This window comes from Eubalaena glacialis, chromosome 4, assembly GCF_028564815.1.
Source record: "Eubalaena glacialis isolate mEubGla1 chromosome 4, mEubGla1.1.hap2.+ XY, whole genome shotgun sequence".
Taxonomy (NCBI): Eukaryota; Metazoa; Chordata; class Mammalia; order Artiodactyla; family Balaenidae; genus Eubalaena; species Eubalaena glacialis.
Window position 1 is genome coordinate 175,734,430 of NC_083719.1, and position 14,827 is coordinate 175,749,256.

General features: G+C 51.7%; 2 protein-coding genes across 4 annotated transcripts; one reads left to right on the forward strand and one right to left on the reverse strand.

Moving 5' to 3' along the window:
* The first annotated feature begins 225 nt into the window (after window positions 1–225).
* CIB3 (calcium and integrin binding family member 3) lies at window positions 226–5,992 on the forward strand. 2 transcript variants are annotated; one of them, XM_061188691.1, is made up of 6 exons: window positions 226–276; window positions 492–526; window positions 2,467–2,578; window positions 3,575–3,722; window positions 4,550–4,745; window positions 5,971–5,992. In XM_061188691.1, the coding sequence occupies exons 1-6, from the start codon at window positions 226–228 to the stop codon at window positions 5,990–5,992; spliced, it is 564 nt and encodes a 187-aa protein (XP_061044674.1). The 2 variants fall into 2 exon arrangements, with proteins under 2 accessions (XP_061044674.1, XP_061044675.1); XM_061188692.1 differs by lacking the exons at window positions 492–526; window positions 2,467–2,578.
* Window positions 5,993–7,793: 1,801 nt separating this feature from the next.
* HSH2D (hematopoietic SH2 domain containing) lies at window positions 7,794–14,394 on the reverse strand. 2 transcript variants are annotated; one of them, XM_061188694.1, is made up of 5 exons: window positions 14,345–14,394; window positions 12,432–12,521; window positions 11,294–11,459; window positions 10,629–10,763; window positions 7,794–8,449 (listed from the first exon to the last, which is right to left on the reverse strand). In XM_061188694.1, the coding sequence occupies exons 1-5, from the start codon at window positions 14,392–14,394 to the stop codon at window positions 7,883–7,885; spliced, it is 1,008 nt and encodes a 335-aa protein (XP_061044677.1). In that variant the 3' UTR covers window positions 7,794–7,882. The 2 variants fall into 2 exon arrangements, with proteins under 2 accessions (XP_061044677.1, XP_061044676.1); XM_061188693.1 differs by having other exon boundaries at window positions 14,270–14,394.
* Between the last annotated feature and the right edge of the window lie 433 nt (window positions 14,395–14,827).

A 14,827-nucleotide genomic window follows, 5' to 3' on the forward strand; every position in this document is an offset into this window, starting at 1 on the left:
CTTGCTCTGGTGGCCGTGGACATACTCAGGCTGTTGCCCAGAGAGCTCGGCTGTAACTTGAGTCTCACCCAGGCTGGGGGTGATGAGGAGGGTGGGCAGGTGACAACCAGGGCAGGGAGATTTGCCCAGACACTGGTAAGCAGCAGCCTGCCCTGCCGACGTGTGGCCCCGAGGAGTTTGGGGGCTTTGGGAGCTTGTTCCAGAGTCCTGGCAGTGGTCTTCACCATGGGCAACAAGCAAACAGTCTTTACTCATGAGCAGCTGGAAGCATATCAGGTAGGGGTGATGGGCCGGGCCCTCGGTGGGTTTGGCAGCCTTGGTTTCCTGGCCCAAGAAATGGGAACAGCATCCCTTTGTCCTGGGTGTGCAGTCAGCAAGCGTTCTGGGGCGGCTCTGTGTGTGGCTTCAGGCAGCGATGGGCGCGGGCTTGTGGGAGAGGAAGGAGGCCCCCCCAGGCAGGGTCTGGGTCAAGCCAACATCTCTCTCCGCAGGACTGCACCTTCTTCACGAGGAAGGAAATCATGAGGTCAGTCTAGGGAGGAGGGAGGAAGAGCTGGAAACTTTCTATACGTTGCTTGATTTGCAATTTGACCACACTCAATGCTTCATAAGGGTTAAAGCACTAATGGGGGGATTGCGTGCATGGTCGGTGGATGCATGCAGAGACGGGAAGGCTGAGAAGTCACATCTGGTCCTGTTGTCATGTCTCTAGGCTGACAAGCTTGGGCTTTCTCCCAACGGTGGCGGGGAGCCATAGAGAGTGTGTGAGCGTGGGAGATGCAGATCAGCATGTTAGAAAGATCCCCCTGAGGCCAGTGTGAAGAGGCTGGGAGGCCAGGGGCAGAGTCTAGAGCCAGTTCTGGGCTGTGGGGTTGACATCAATGTTAGAGAGTGAGAAGGTGGCCCCAGGCTGCTGCAGGTCCCTGGTGTGAGCGAGACAGGCATAGATGGGTATTCTACATCATCACTCATCCCATGGAGCTGTTATCCAGAGGCCCCAACCCATGAGCTTGGAGCTGTGAAACCGAAGCTGGCTGGGGTTTGGCTGCAGAGTGATCGGGGCCAAGGCCCCAGCTGTGTGGGCACAGGACATCCATTATTGATGGACACACCTTTCACCAGTGAGCCCCATTGTCTGGGTGAGGACAGCTTGCAAGGTCACCCTGGTCATCACGATTGGATTACTGATGGGGAAACTGAGGCTCAGACAGGGGAGGTTGACCCCAGGCCCCTGGGTAGATGGGTAGAGCCTCAAGGAGTTCGAGACTAACATTTTGTCTGCCTCAAGCTTCTCGCTTGTCAGACACACCTACTGAGGGGAAAGGGGGTCGAGGGGAAGAGGGACTTACTCAAGGCCATACAGAAGCCCAAACCCAAGCCCAGGCTATTCTCTGAAGGAAGCCAGGACTGAAGTTCCAGATATCTCCTCCTTGAGTTCCTAGCCATTATGTGACCGAGGGGCTCCTGTCCCCCTCAGAGACAGTCCCTAGCAACTTGGGGACCTCTGACTCATCAAGGATGGTCTCTACAAGGCTACTGCTCAGCATGCTTCAATGATGGTATGGTGTCACCAGGTGAGGGCATTAGGGTGGAGAGCTGGCTCTACCATCTAGATAGTGTGTACGGCATTTGGTGTTTTGCAAAATGTCTTTCATTTACCCTTTTGAAAAACCTGAATATTAGATTTTTGTGTTTCCTCCGCCCCATTGAGAGAACCCTGCCCCCCCATTATGAAGGGAGAGAAGGAAAGTGTGAGGATGTGGGCCTTTAGAGACCTTGTCAATGATGTGATAATGTCCAGAGATACATAGATTGGCTCAGATTCTCTGAATGCTAAATGTGAATGCTATTTCTCTCCTAGCATGGAGCAACGCTGTTTAATTTTTTGTTCTTTCATCTGCTTACTTCTTATTGGCTTTCTCTCTGAGAAGACCCAAGGGCAGTGACAGTGTCTGTTTTGTTCACCATCTGTCTCTGTGCCTGGCACATAGTAGGTACTCAGTAAATACTTGTTGAATGAATGAATGAATGAATGAAAATTTATCACAGTGCCTGGCACACTGTAGGCACTCAATAAATACTTGTTGAAAGAGGGAATGAATGAATGACCTTGCCTTAAACACTTTCCCTTTGTCAACCCCATCTGCTTGGTAAGCTCCTACTCATGCTTCAAAACCCAGCATCAATGCCCCCTCCCCCAGGAAGAATTTCCTCCTCCCTGGCTTGCTTCCCGCACTCTAGTTTTCCCTAGCTCTGGAGTCCTCTCTTTACCTTGGCCTTGTCCCCAGGGCGATAGAGGCACCTGTGTCTGGCTTTGTGTGTGTGAGGCTTGGGCCCAGGGCTAATGGCTCTTGGGGACTCAGCATCTTTCAGTGTAGAGTAAGCAGCTGCAAGAGTGAGAGAGTAGGGACAAGGCCACACACACCCATCTCCCAGACCTTCTCGTTGTTTCTGTCCCCACACCAGGCTCTTCTATCGCTACCAGGACCTTGCCCCCCAGCTTGTCCCTCTCGACTATACCAGCTACCCTCATGTGAAGGTTCCCTACGAGCTCATTGGCAGCATGCCTGAGCTGAAGGTATGCCTGGGCCATGGGGCAGGCAGGGAAAAAATAGTAGGGATGTCCCTCGCTGCATTCCTATGAGGTGAGTACTGTGATGATTTCCATTTTACATATGAAGAAACTGAATTTCAGAGAGGTTAAGACACGTGTTCATAATCACACAGCTAGGACATGACATAGACAGGATTTAAACCCTGGGTTGTTGGGAAGATGAGATGAGATAATGCAGGTAAAGAGCTCTGTACAGGGCCTGTGACATGGCAAGTACTCAGGGAACATTAATTTTTCTTTTCATAGTAGGAGCTATTAAATGTGGGTTCTTCTCAGCTGGATGTTTGACCCATAGTTTGTGACTCTGGAGGGGACTTGTGGGGTGAGGGACTATGAATAGAGATTATTTTATCACAGGGGACAGAAACCTCATTCAAGAGGGACAGAATGGGTTGGATCACATGAACAAAAAATGCAGGGAGAGGCCTAGCATCACATACAGCTGGAACCAGGGTCTCTGAGGATATGCTTGGGAATCTCCCTCCATCTTTCAGCTTCTCCCAGGAAGAGGCTTCAGTCTCAGGCAGCCTGTTCTCTTGAGGTAGTGAAGGGAAACACCAGCTGCCTCAGATTTCCTCCCATAAGCTCTGCAACAAGCAGAAATAAGGTTCCTCCACCCCAACTTTTCAGCAACTCTCCCAGGGCAGCCTCTGATTGGCAAGTTTGAGTCATATGCTCATCCCAGAGGCAATCACGGTTGCCAGGTGAATGGAAATCCCTGACTGGCCTCATCCGGGTCACGTGACTGCCTCTGAAGCTGGAAATGGGGTTAACGACACCCAGACTACTGGGGTGGAGATTGGAGTTGCCTGAAGTCCTCTCCAGGGATCATGGGAGGAAGAGAGTCTTGGTGAGGGGTACTTGGAGGTTCCCAGGAAGGTGGATGTTGAGAGTGAAACCATGCGGAGCCCTCCCCCCAAGGTCCTGGTCAGGGATTGGCTCCCTGCTTCCTGTCTCTAGGACAACCCTTTCCGTCAGAGGATCGCCCAGGTCTTCTCCGAGGATGGGGATGGCCACATGACCTTGGACAACTTCTTGGACATGTTTTCTGTGATGAGTGAAATGGCTCCCCGCGACCTCAAAGCCTACTACGCTTTTAAAATTTATGGTGTGTGCAGGGCCCCCGGGGTGGGGAAGCGGGAATGAGACCGGGTCGGGCCAGGGGCTGCCCTGCCATCACAAATGTCTCCCCAAGGGCTCCGAGGCCCTGCGTGGCCCTGTCCTTCACCTCACCCTGGTACCTCCCCACCCCATCCGTTTACTGACTCCATTCCAGCCACAATGGCCTGGCTCTTTCCCCAACACACCAAACTCTTTCTGCCTCTAGGTCTTTGCCTCTGTTGTGCCCTCGTCTAGAATACCTTTCCCCTGGCTCCTTCTTACCTTGAAATTTTGGTGAAAAGTAACCCCTGCCCCCAAGTTACTCTCCATGCCACAGCCTATTTCTCTCCTTGCATGGAGCAATGCTGCTTAATTTCTTGTTCATTCATCTGTTCACTCCTTACTGACTTTCTCTCTGAGGAGACACAAGGGCAGTGACAGTGTCTTTTTGGTTCACCATCTGTCTCTGTGCCTGGCACATAGTAGGTACTCAGTAAATACTTGCTGAATGAATGAATGAATGAAAATTTATCACAGTGCCTGGCACACAGTAGGCACTCAATAAATACTTGTTGAAAGAGGGAATGAATAACAATTATCACACGTCTGACACATAGTAGGTGCTCAATAAATACTTGAGTGACTGAATGACCTCCCAGGAGTTCCAGGCCCAATTCCAAAGCAAGATCCAGCTATTACCCTAGGGTCTTGGGTTCCCTCCAGTGGCTCAGTTTCCTCCTCTGTAAGACAGGGACAAGATGTGCCCATGACTGGCCCAGCCTGCCTGCCCCTGTGTCCCCTCACCACCACATCCCCACCTGTTCTGCTGTGCAGACTTTAACAACGACGACTACATCTGTGTGTGGGACCTGGAGCAGACAGTGACCCAGCTAACGCGGGGAGAGCTGAGCGCTGAGGAGGTGAGCCTGGTGTGTGAGAAGGTGCTGGATGAGGCCGATGGGGACCACGACGGGCGACTGTCCCTGGAAGACTTCCAGAACATGATCCTGCGGGCGCCGGACTTCCTCAGGTGACATTCCTCTCCACCCTGCACAATCCATTCCCATGTATGAGAGAGGCTCTTATGGAACAGGTTCATAGACTCCCTTTGTGAAAATCCCCCTGTTCATTCATTTGTGACCTTGGGGAATTTTCCCGACCTCCCTAGCCTCAGTCCCTGTGTCTTTAAAATGGGGATAATTAGAGACCCTGTGAATACCTCCTCTGGGTGGACACAGCTCTTTGGGTGAGTGGAATATGGTTGGACTTCAGCCCTCAGTTGCTTGAACATTTTGTAGTGAACAGACTCTACAATAGCACTTGGCAGCCCTGGGGAGAATCAGTGCTCCCACCGTAGGGCGGATAGCATGGGTTAAATGAGTTAATACAGGGGGTGGCCCACCACCTGTTTTTGTACCTCCCGTGAGCTAAGAATGGTTTTTACATTTTTAAATGGTTGGGGGAGAAAATAAAAGAATAATCATACTCCGTGACACATGAAAGCCATATGAAATTCAAATTTCCGTGTCCATTGCTAGTTTTATTGGCACACAGCCATGCCTGTTTGTGTACATAGTGTCTACGGCTACTTTTGAGCTACATGGTGGCGCTGAGTCATTGTGAAAAGTTGAAAATATCAACTATTTGGCCCTTTGCAGAGAAAAGTTGAGTGACCTCTGAGCTAGTATATGGAAAGAATTTAGAGCAGTGCCTGGAATACAGTAGGTGCTCAATAACTGTGCTTTATGGTTGCTGTTGTGGCTGTTATCGTTGGTGGTATCCTTTCATGACCAGAGGGCCTCCTTCCTCTACCCTGGATAAGCAAAGCTGGTCTCCTGCCACAGAGACATGAATAATGACACCAGGATGAATCCCTTGCTACTAACTGAGCACCTACTGTATGTCCCGCGCTGTACATTCGCCTCTTTTTAGGCCTTATTACAGCACAGTGAAGGAGGGACAGCTATTATCCCCATTTTACAGGGGAGTAAACTGAGACCCAGAGAGGAGTAGCCACGCACTTAGAGTCTGGGGCAGAGTCAGGATGTAAACTCTGATCCAAAGTGATGTGCTCTCAACCCCTGTGGGGGTCAGGAGGGCCACGGCCTGGGGTTTATTGAGGGGGTCCATCTCCCCTGCACCCCGCACCGTGGCTCCTTGCATGCCTCGGGGACTCCCAGTGGGAGTGCTGGGGAGAAGGACGAAGGAAGGGTACCCTCTGCCTGCTGACAGACTCCTTTTCTCTTTGCACCCAGCACCTTCCACATCCGCATCTGAGGGTACCGCGGAGGAGGAGCCGGGCCAGAGGAAGGCAGGGCGACCCCTCATCTCACTGTAGAATCTGGTCTCCCTGGGCTCCGGGAATAAACACACATCACTGAGTCACAGCTGCTCCGAAAACATGTTTCCCAACTTAAACCTGGCACACAAGAGGGAGGCGGCCAAGGATCTAACCTCTGTCCTCACCATGTGATCCTGGGTGTGGCTGCACCCTCTCTGGGCCACAATCTCCGCATTTGTACAAGGAAAGGGGTGACTTCTGGATGTCTCTCCACTGAGAGGGCTGGAAGTGCCTCACTGCGGGTCTCGGTGGGCAGAGGCGAGGTGTGGAGATCAGGCCCGTGCTGTCCCAGCTCAGGGCCTCCCAAGGCCCAACCCTACCCTCGACTGCTCAAGTCGCCTTTTTCCCCCCTCAATCCCTGAATTCCTCAAGGGAACTAAAGCTTCACCTCCGCATTGATTCATTAGAACCGCCAGAGGAGGCCTCTGGAGAGGGTGTGGTGGCAGGAATGTCATTCACTGAGGCTGGCACAGTGCTTTACAGTTCATGAAACACCTGCCATTCTTTCATCACATTGGCTGCCTGTGACATCCCAGCAGGGTTGGCTGAGGAGAACTCACACTTCATTCAGAGGCAACGGGGTGACTTGCCCAAGGCCACTCCTGAAGTCATCTGCAGAGGTGGACTTGAACCCAGGCCCACTTCACTCCAGATCCCAGACCTCTACATCTTGCAGATTTGGGAAGCCCCATACCCAGCCCACCTATGGTCAGCCTGGGGGCCCATTCCATGCCCCCGGTCAATCCAAGGAGTGGTCATTCCTGCAACAGAGACCAGCCCCCCAGGGACCCTCCCAGACACCTCCACTGTGTATCATTTCTAGGGTGCCCACTCCCACCCTAACCCCCATTTATTAAGCACCTACTGTGCACTAAAGCCCTAGGTTTTATTCGAATTCTGCTGGTTCATCCTGAGAAAGAGGGACTGCTCTTCTCCCGGTTTTCCAGATGAGGAAACAGGCCCAGAGATGTCTAGTGACTCACCAAAGGTCACACAGCCCCACAACCCAAGATTCCCTCCAGAGCCCATCCCCATCCACAGCCCTAGGCTGCCTCTCCCTTTTTAAAGGAAAGGGCCTCTTATGCTTCTCCTAAAGCTGCCGTTGATGTCAGGAGTGCTTACTGTGTGCCAAGCCCTCCACAAGTTTCATCTCCTCCATTTGCACAAGAACCCTGAGAGGAAGGCATGAACAGCCCTGTTACAGACAAGGATGTACTCTATGAGTTGTGCCTAGGTTACGTGGGGAAAGGGCTCAAAACTGACCTGGCTTCGAATCCTGGTGCTGACACCCCAGCCATGTGACCTTGGCCACACCTCTTCTCCTCTCTGAACCTGGCTCTTCTTTATTTTTTTTAGTTTTAATTTAATTTAATTAATTTAATCGTTTTGGCCGCGTCGCGCAGCTTGTGGGATCTTAGTTCCCTGACGAGGGATCGAACCCAGGCCCTTGACAATGAGAGCACGGAGCCCTAACCACTGGACCGCCAGGGAAATTCCTGTCTCTTCTTTAAAATGTACAGAATGAGCCTACCCGATGGGCCTGCACAGAGGCACAAAAGAAATAATGAACATGGAGGGTCTGGTGTGAGGCCAGGCACAGAGTCGGTGTCCTAGACGCCACTGCTGTAACATTGTTATTATTATTAGTAGTATTACTAATTATTATTAAAATGACCAGGTCACCCTACTGGCAATCGCAGGACCAGACCCAAGCAATGTCTTTATTACATTCTTCAGGTCCCTGAGGGCTAGTGGGTCATGGCAGAGAGCAAAAGGTCCAGGTGTGAACGGCCCCCGGCAGAGAGGGTCCCAGAGCCGGGGCGCACCTAGCGGTACCCGGGGGCGAAGGGTGGCGGTGAGCGGTACTCTTCAGGGAGACAGTCCTGTGGTTCTTTCAAGCCCCTTGGCTCCGGTTTGGACGCCTGTGAGGACAGGGCCCTCACTACTGCCTGGCGCCAGTCCCTGACCCTCGAGGTTGTCTCGCTCCAGCTGGTCGACCTTGAGGCTTTCCTGGAGGGCTCATCTCTGTTTCTTGGAGCTTGGGGCTGTGAGGGGCTTGTGAGGGACGTGGCCACAAAGGGGTCTGTGTAGACGTTATTTTTCCAGGCTGAGTCTCCTGCTCCAGCTCCAGAGCCATGGGTCACCACCAATGGCCTGGGGTCCCAGAGCGATGAGGAGCTTGCAGCCACCAGCTGGGATTTCAGCTGCCGCTGGACCTTCTTGCCCATCTCGGGGAGCATCTTGAGATTCCTCCAGATTTTCTGGCGGGCCTCCTCAAGAGGAGCTTTCGAGGAAGCTTCCTCCGAAGTAGCTTCCTCCGTGGACGCCCCGTCCGGCTCTGCTAACGGCTTCCTTTCTTTTCGCCGATGTAGCAGGACTGGGTCTGTGAAGGCCTGAAACCGAGAGCAGGTGAGACCTGGGGCCACCCCGCCTACCACAGCTCTGAATCTGCCCCAGAAATTGGGATCTGGGTTCCACCCAGACGTCCTGGGGTCAAGAAGGTCCCAATGAAAACCCCCAAACCTGATCCCACGCCCCACCCTTCCTGTCTCAGTAAAGGGCTTCACTGTCTCCCTCAGTGGTTGGCAAACTTTTTCTGTACGGGGTCAGAGAGGAAATGTTTTCAGCTTTGCAGGTCAGTCTATGTTTCATTACTCATCTCTGCTGTTGTAGGGCCAAAGCAGCCAGAGATCATACGTCAGTGAGCGAGCGTGCCTGTGTCCCTATAATACTTTATGGACACGGAAATGTGGGTTTCATCTGATTTTCAAGGGTCATGAAATACTATTTTTCTTTTGATTTCTTTCAGCCATTCAAAAACATAAAAGTCATGCTTAGCTCACGGGCCATACAGAAGGAGGCAGTGGGCCAGATGTGGCCCTTGGGCAGTAGTTTGCCAACCCCTGATCTACCAGGTTGTTCAGGCCCCAAACTTGGGTGTCATTTGTGGTAGATGCTGTCAATGCCCCATCCACATCCCTTTGTCCTGAGCATTTTGGTGCCCCCAGCTCCACTCCCAAACGCCAGCAGTGGGGACTCCGCCTTGGGGACTTCTTTGGCCACTTTGCAGACCAGAGGTACCAGAGAATTAAAACCTCCCAGAGACAGCGCTTGACTAATGACTGATGGAAGGGAGGATCAGTACCACAGCTCCTTGCCCCTAAGGTGGGGTAACTGAAGTGCGTGTTCCACAGGGTCCACAGGGGTAACCTGCTCACTACAGCACCCTCCTTTGGTGGCCCTCTCTCTCCTGACCCACTTTCCTGCTCCCCTCATGGCACCTCCTGGGATCACCTCCCAAATAATGGATGACCGGGGGACTCAAACCATGACAATGACCCTCTTCCCCTCACCCTCCGCCTCCAAGCCATCAGCAAGATCCACCTTTAGGGCTCCCTTTCTAGTTTCTCCCATGTGGATACTGTCCCTGCCTCCTTCCCGCCCCCAGACAGCCCCTTCTGCAGCCGGCAGCCACAGGGAACACCATCAATCCCACCATGCTCAAGCTCTCTCATGGCTCCCCAGCACACCTGGAATAGATCCCAGATCCTCACCCTGGCCCCAAGACCCTGCATGATTGACCCCTGCCGACTCTGGCCCCTCACCTCCCAACAATGTCCCTTTTGCTCACTCCACTCTGTTCACACATTGGCTTTTGTTGTTCTTCTGTTTTTCACGCTGAGCCTCAGGACATTTGCATGTGCTGTTTCCTCTGTCTGGAATGCCCTCCCTGCATCTCTGTGTGTGGTTGGCTCCTCCTCATCCTGAATGTCCCAGCTCTATGCCACCTACTCCAGGAAGCCTTCCCTGACTGTTCCCCCACCCTCACCTGCAAACCCACTGATGTGCCAGGTCCTCTCTGAGGGACAGGAGAAGCAGTGGTGAACAAGCCAGATTCCCAGGCCTCCCAAAGCTCACAGTTTGATGGGAGAGGCAGGCAGGAAACATGAAAACTCATAAATAAACAAGACTTTTCAAATTTTACAGACTGCTCTGCTGCAAATAAACAGGATGATGTGATGGAGAAGGCAAAGGGGCTACTTTAGGTCTGGAGACTGGGGAGAGAGATACTTGAAGAAGTGATGAAAGAAACCAGGCATGGGAAATCTGGGGGCAGAGCACACAGCACATGCAAAGGCCCTGAGGTTAGCTTGATGTGTCAGAACAGCAGAAGGGTTGGCAGAGGGGCTGAAGTTGGGCTGGTGATGGGTAGTGGGACCGGAGATCATAGTTGGGATTTTAATCTCAGTGCCTTGGGAAATCACTGAAAAGTTTTTTGTTTGTTTGTTTGTTTTTGTTTTTTTGGGTTTTTTTTTGCCACACCCCACGTGGCATGTGGGATCTTTGTTCCCTGACCAGGGATCAAACCCATGCCCCGTGCATTGGAAGTACAGAGTCTTGACCACTGGACTGCCAGGGAAGTCTCCCTGAAAAGTTTTGAGCTTGGAGCTACGGGATCTAATCTTCATTCTAGAAAGTCTCCTCTGGCAGCTGTTGGCCACCTCTGCTCCTGCACCCCCCTGCCCCACCTCCCACCTTCCAGATTGAAGGTGCCAGTTTTCTGTCACATACCTCCTCAAGAGGGGCCATGGGACAAGAGGAGGGATTCTGATGTTTGCTGAGGCCAAGAGCAGAGCTGGTGGCTTCCTCAGCCAATGCGTTGGAGAAAAGGAAGAGATCCTTATAATCCGCATTCGCTGGATCCTTCTGCGGGGCAGAGGGGACATGCAGCTTAGTCCCAAGGAGGGTACAGGGATGGGGCTGTGGTCCCAGATGCTGGAAATGGGGGCTCAGAGGTTGCCCCATCCACAAACCTTGTAAGGAAGAATGCCCCTCCCACAGCAGCTCCTGAGGGCTAGGCCCTGCCCTCTGGGCCTTATAAGGAATATGCCACACTCACAGCCCCTTCTGAGGGCCTAGGCCATGCCCATCAATCCTTATAAGGAGATATGCCCCTCCCACAGCAGCTTGTGAGGGCTGGGCCCCACCCACTGAGTCTTATAAGGAAATATGCTATTCCTGTAGATCAGTCAAGGTTATACCTGGCACATGAATTCCTGTAAAAAAATCAGCCTGCGGGCCAGGGAACAAGGACCAGGAGGGGCGGGGCCACAAGGGAAACGGGGACCGCAAGAATGACAGAATCACAAGAGGCTGAGGGGGCTGAGGGAGCAAAAGAGTCTGGGGGGCTTGGCCCTTGGGAGGGCGCTATGGCCCTTGGGTGTCCCAACCCTCACCTGCTGGCTGGGCTGCGTCAGCAGATCCCCATGTGGCCGCAACGGCTGCTGCTGATGGAAGGTGACCAAGGCATGTAGAGAGGCATGGGCTCTCTCTTCCCCAGGGATGATGAAGCTCCCATCGTCCAAAAGTTTCACCATGAAGTGGCGGCAGCAGTTCTGAGCTCTGCGGAGACACTGCCATCGCATTCCCCATCATTCTGTCCCCACCCCCCAGCCCTTGACCTGGCAGCATCATGGCTACAGCCCAACTGCCTAGATTCCCTTGTAGGCTCCTCCACTCACTAGCCATGTGACACTTGGCAGGTGACTGCACTGTGCCTCAGTTTCCCCCTTTATAACATGGGGCTACTAAGGCTGACCTCAGGACTTCTTGTGAAGATGGAACAAGCTACTGCAGGTAAAAGCTTAGCTCCGTGCCTGGCAAGGGGTAAATGATCAATAGATATGACAACAATGAAAACTGGTACAGGTACTCAATAAATGCTCCATTATTAATGAACGGATGCATTTATTAATGGCCCACACTACGTGCTTACTACGTCTCATTTAATCCTCCCATCATGACTCTGAATTAATTTTAGCATTCTTATGTTAGAGATGAGGACTTTGAGGGAGGCACAGAAAGGGTGAGTAACTTGTCCAAGATCACACAGCGTCTTAAGTGGCAGAGCCAAGCCTTGGACTGTGTGACTAAAGGCCTAAGCTTTTCCCTCTATGGGTAACTCTGTAATAGGTCCATTTTAAAAATTCCTTTGGCCTGGAATCCTTTCGACAAGTAGTTTGTGCTGCTGAATCCTCTAACTGAGATGCTGGATCAGGCATCGAGAACTTAAGGAGCTGGGCTGCCCTGGTTTCCCCTAACATGTCCCCCTGGGTGAAGTCAGGGAGTTGACATTTAAATGGTGGGGGAGAGGGGTAGTAAGGGGAAATGCAGCTGCCACTCTTGGGTCCCCAGCAGTTCCTGTTCTCAGACACACAGTCTCAGTTACCGCCAGGCCCAAGTCTGCTGGTTACAGCCAGACCTGCAGCTGCCTACTCTTCAGTTAGATCTGGCCAGACCCTCGCACTGGTTGCTCACTGAGAAGTTGTTGTAGAGCCCTCCTGTCTCTGCCCTGGTCCCTAGCCCAGGCCTTACTTGTAAGACAGCGTGTAGCCCACGTGGCTGTGACTGACCCTGATGAGGAAGGATCCCAGTGGCTGTGACTCCAGCAAGTTCTCGGCATCCCTGGAAGGGCAAATACAGGAGAGAGATGGCTAAGCATACTGGCCAGACATCCGGTATACCAGTCATCCCAGTACTGGTGCCCCCTGAGCCAGAGAGGCCTGTACTTTTCTGTTTTCTAAGTGAACAAACAGCCTAAAACTCCTTCTTTTCTTGGTTATTTCAGACCTTGGGATATTCAGGGACAGGGGTGTTCTCCCAGAGGTGGCAGGAAGCCTCTGATGACCTTGACCATCTCTCAGAGCCCCTGCTTGCCTTCCCAATGCCTGGAAGGCACCCCCCAGAGGTACCTTTGGGTAGATCAAGGTGTCACAGGTAATAAAGCAGGAGCTGCTCTTAGATGCATTTGATTTGAAAATCCAGCACTGATTTTCATTAGCTGTGTGACCCCTGGTGAGGGTCAGTCCCTTTCTGACCTTCAGCTTCCTTAAGGCGAAAGTAAACTCTTACTCGCAGGGCCCCACTTGAGGACAGATGACGTGCATGCAGCGTGAGTGTGGGAACTGCCAGCTGGTAAGAACACACAAAGATGCTCACTACAGTAACTCCCCTACATACGAACCTTCAAGATGCGAACTTTCAAAGATGCGAACGTATCATAAACCTCTTACAGTACAGTACTGTTGGGTTGGCCAATAGTACTGTTGGGGTTGGCCAAAAAGTTCGTTCAGGTTTTCCATAACATCTTATGGAAAAACCCGAACGTACTTTTTGGCCAACCCAATATATAGCCAATTGTGTTAGCTGGGTACCTAGGCTAACTTTGTTGGACTTACGAACAAATTGGACTTCCGAACACGCTATCAGAATGGAACTCACTCGTATGTAGGGGACTTAGTGTATTCTTGTTACTATTATCCCGGGTTCACAAAGAGTAATGTGGCCTTCTAGGAGACAGAATGGGGATTTTGGACCCGAGCTGTCTAATACAAAGGCCACTGGCCATGTGTGGCTGCTGAGCCCTTGAAATGTGACTGGTGGGAATCGAGATGTGCTTTTAGCATATAATACGTGCTGGATTTTGAGGACTTAGTGCCGATTACATGTTGAAATGAGAATATCTTGGATATACTGGGTTAAATAAAAAATATGATAAAAATTAATTCCACCTGTTTCTTTTCACTTCTTTTAACAAAGCTACTAAAAAGATTTAAAATTGCAATGTGTGGCTCACATTGTATTTCTTTTGGTGCACCCCAGAACTCAGACACCATGCCCAGTTCCTCCTCTCTGTGGCTTTCACAGTTTCCTCAACTTCCTGCATGCAGAATGTAGCAATAAATGTTCTTTCCGCCATTTATTTAGAGCCAGCCCCTAGGGGTGACTAGGTGGATTTGTTCATGTCCTCAGAGCTCAGTCTGATGTAGGAAGTGCATGTTGGGAATGAGAGCAGCTGTTTGGGGAACTGTGTTAAGAAAGATTCTGAGGCTGCATTCCGCCATCATTGACTGGTGAGGTTGCATCCCCACCTGGGTGAGGTGGGGGGCGGGGGCCTGTCAGGTCCCTGGCAGTACTGGTCTGGTGGCCACTTGTATAGAGAAAGCTGAGAACCCGTAGCTTGCTCAAGGTCACGTAGTGAGTCCATGCAGGAGGCAGGATTCAAGTCTGGGACTCCAGAGCTCTTTTCACCCACCCTCTTAACACACTTAGCTGAGCTAAGCCCAGAATTCTGCAGTAAAAGCCTGCCTAGAGTTGGGGCAGACAAGGGAAGAGGGTGAAGGGCAGGGTGGAAGGTGTGGGTGTGTCCTTACTCTCTCGAGATAGCACCATGGAACCACTCAGGGACCCCTCCACAGGTCAGCTGGTCCACCTGAGTCTGCACGAACCAGTCCAGTCTTGGAGGCAGTGGTGGGGGCAGCTTTCTGGCCTCTGTCATGGCTTCCAGGGGTGAGGGGTGACCTGGGAATGGGAGGGAGGAAAGAGAGTCAAGCCTGGTCCACCTCGCACCTTTGCTCTATTCATGCAGCTCGTGGTGTTTCCTCCTTTAAGAAGTCCTCCAGGCTGGACAGAGCAACAGGATTGAAGTTGGCTTGAGTTTCTTGAGTACCTACTATGTGCTGGCACTTTATGCACATTCATTCATCGACTTGTCCCAAAACACCCCCCCGCAAGGATTTTTCCTTTTCCTTTTATTCTTATTATGTCATTACTACAAGTATTAGAAAGTCCCTTTTAAAAATATATGTATTTAAGAACTGAGTTTATTTAAATATTAAGTAAATATCACTGTCCTGGGAGGGACGTGGAGATGGCAAAATGATAAGTGAATGAATGAAACAGCAGGTACACAGTGGGTACCATAAAAGGTT

Coding starts and splice junctions, on each gene's coding strand:
- HSH2D (XM_061188693.1), bottom strand. CDS start 14,394: ATGACAGAGGCCAGAAAGCTGCCCCCACCACTGCCTCCAAGACTGGAC. Junction 12,522..14,269: donor CATGGTGCTATCTCGAGAGA/GTAAGGACACAC, acceptor TTGCCCTTCCAG/GGATGCCGAGAACTTGCTGG. Junction 8,450..10,628: donor CCATGGCCCCTCTTGAGGAG/GTATGTGACAGA, acceptor TCTCGGTTTCAG/GCCTTCACAGACCCAGTCCT.
- CIB3 (XM_061188691.1), top strand. CDS start 226: ATGGGCAACAAGCAAACAGTCTTTACTCATGAGCAGCTGGAAGCATAT. Junction 527..2,466: donor ACGAGGAAGGAAATCATGAG/GTCAGTCTAGGG, acceptor TCCCCACACCAG/GCTCTTCTATCGCTACCAGG. Junction 3,723..4,549: donor CTACGCTTTTAAAATTTATG/GTGTGTGCAGGG, acceptor TCTGCTGTGCAG/ACTTTAACAACGACGACTAC.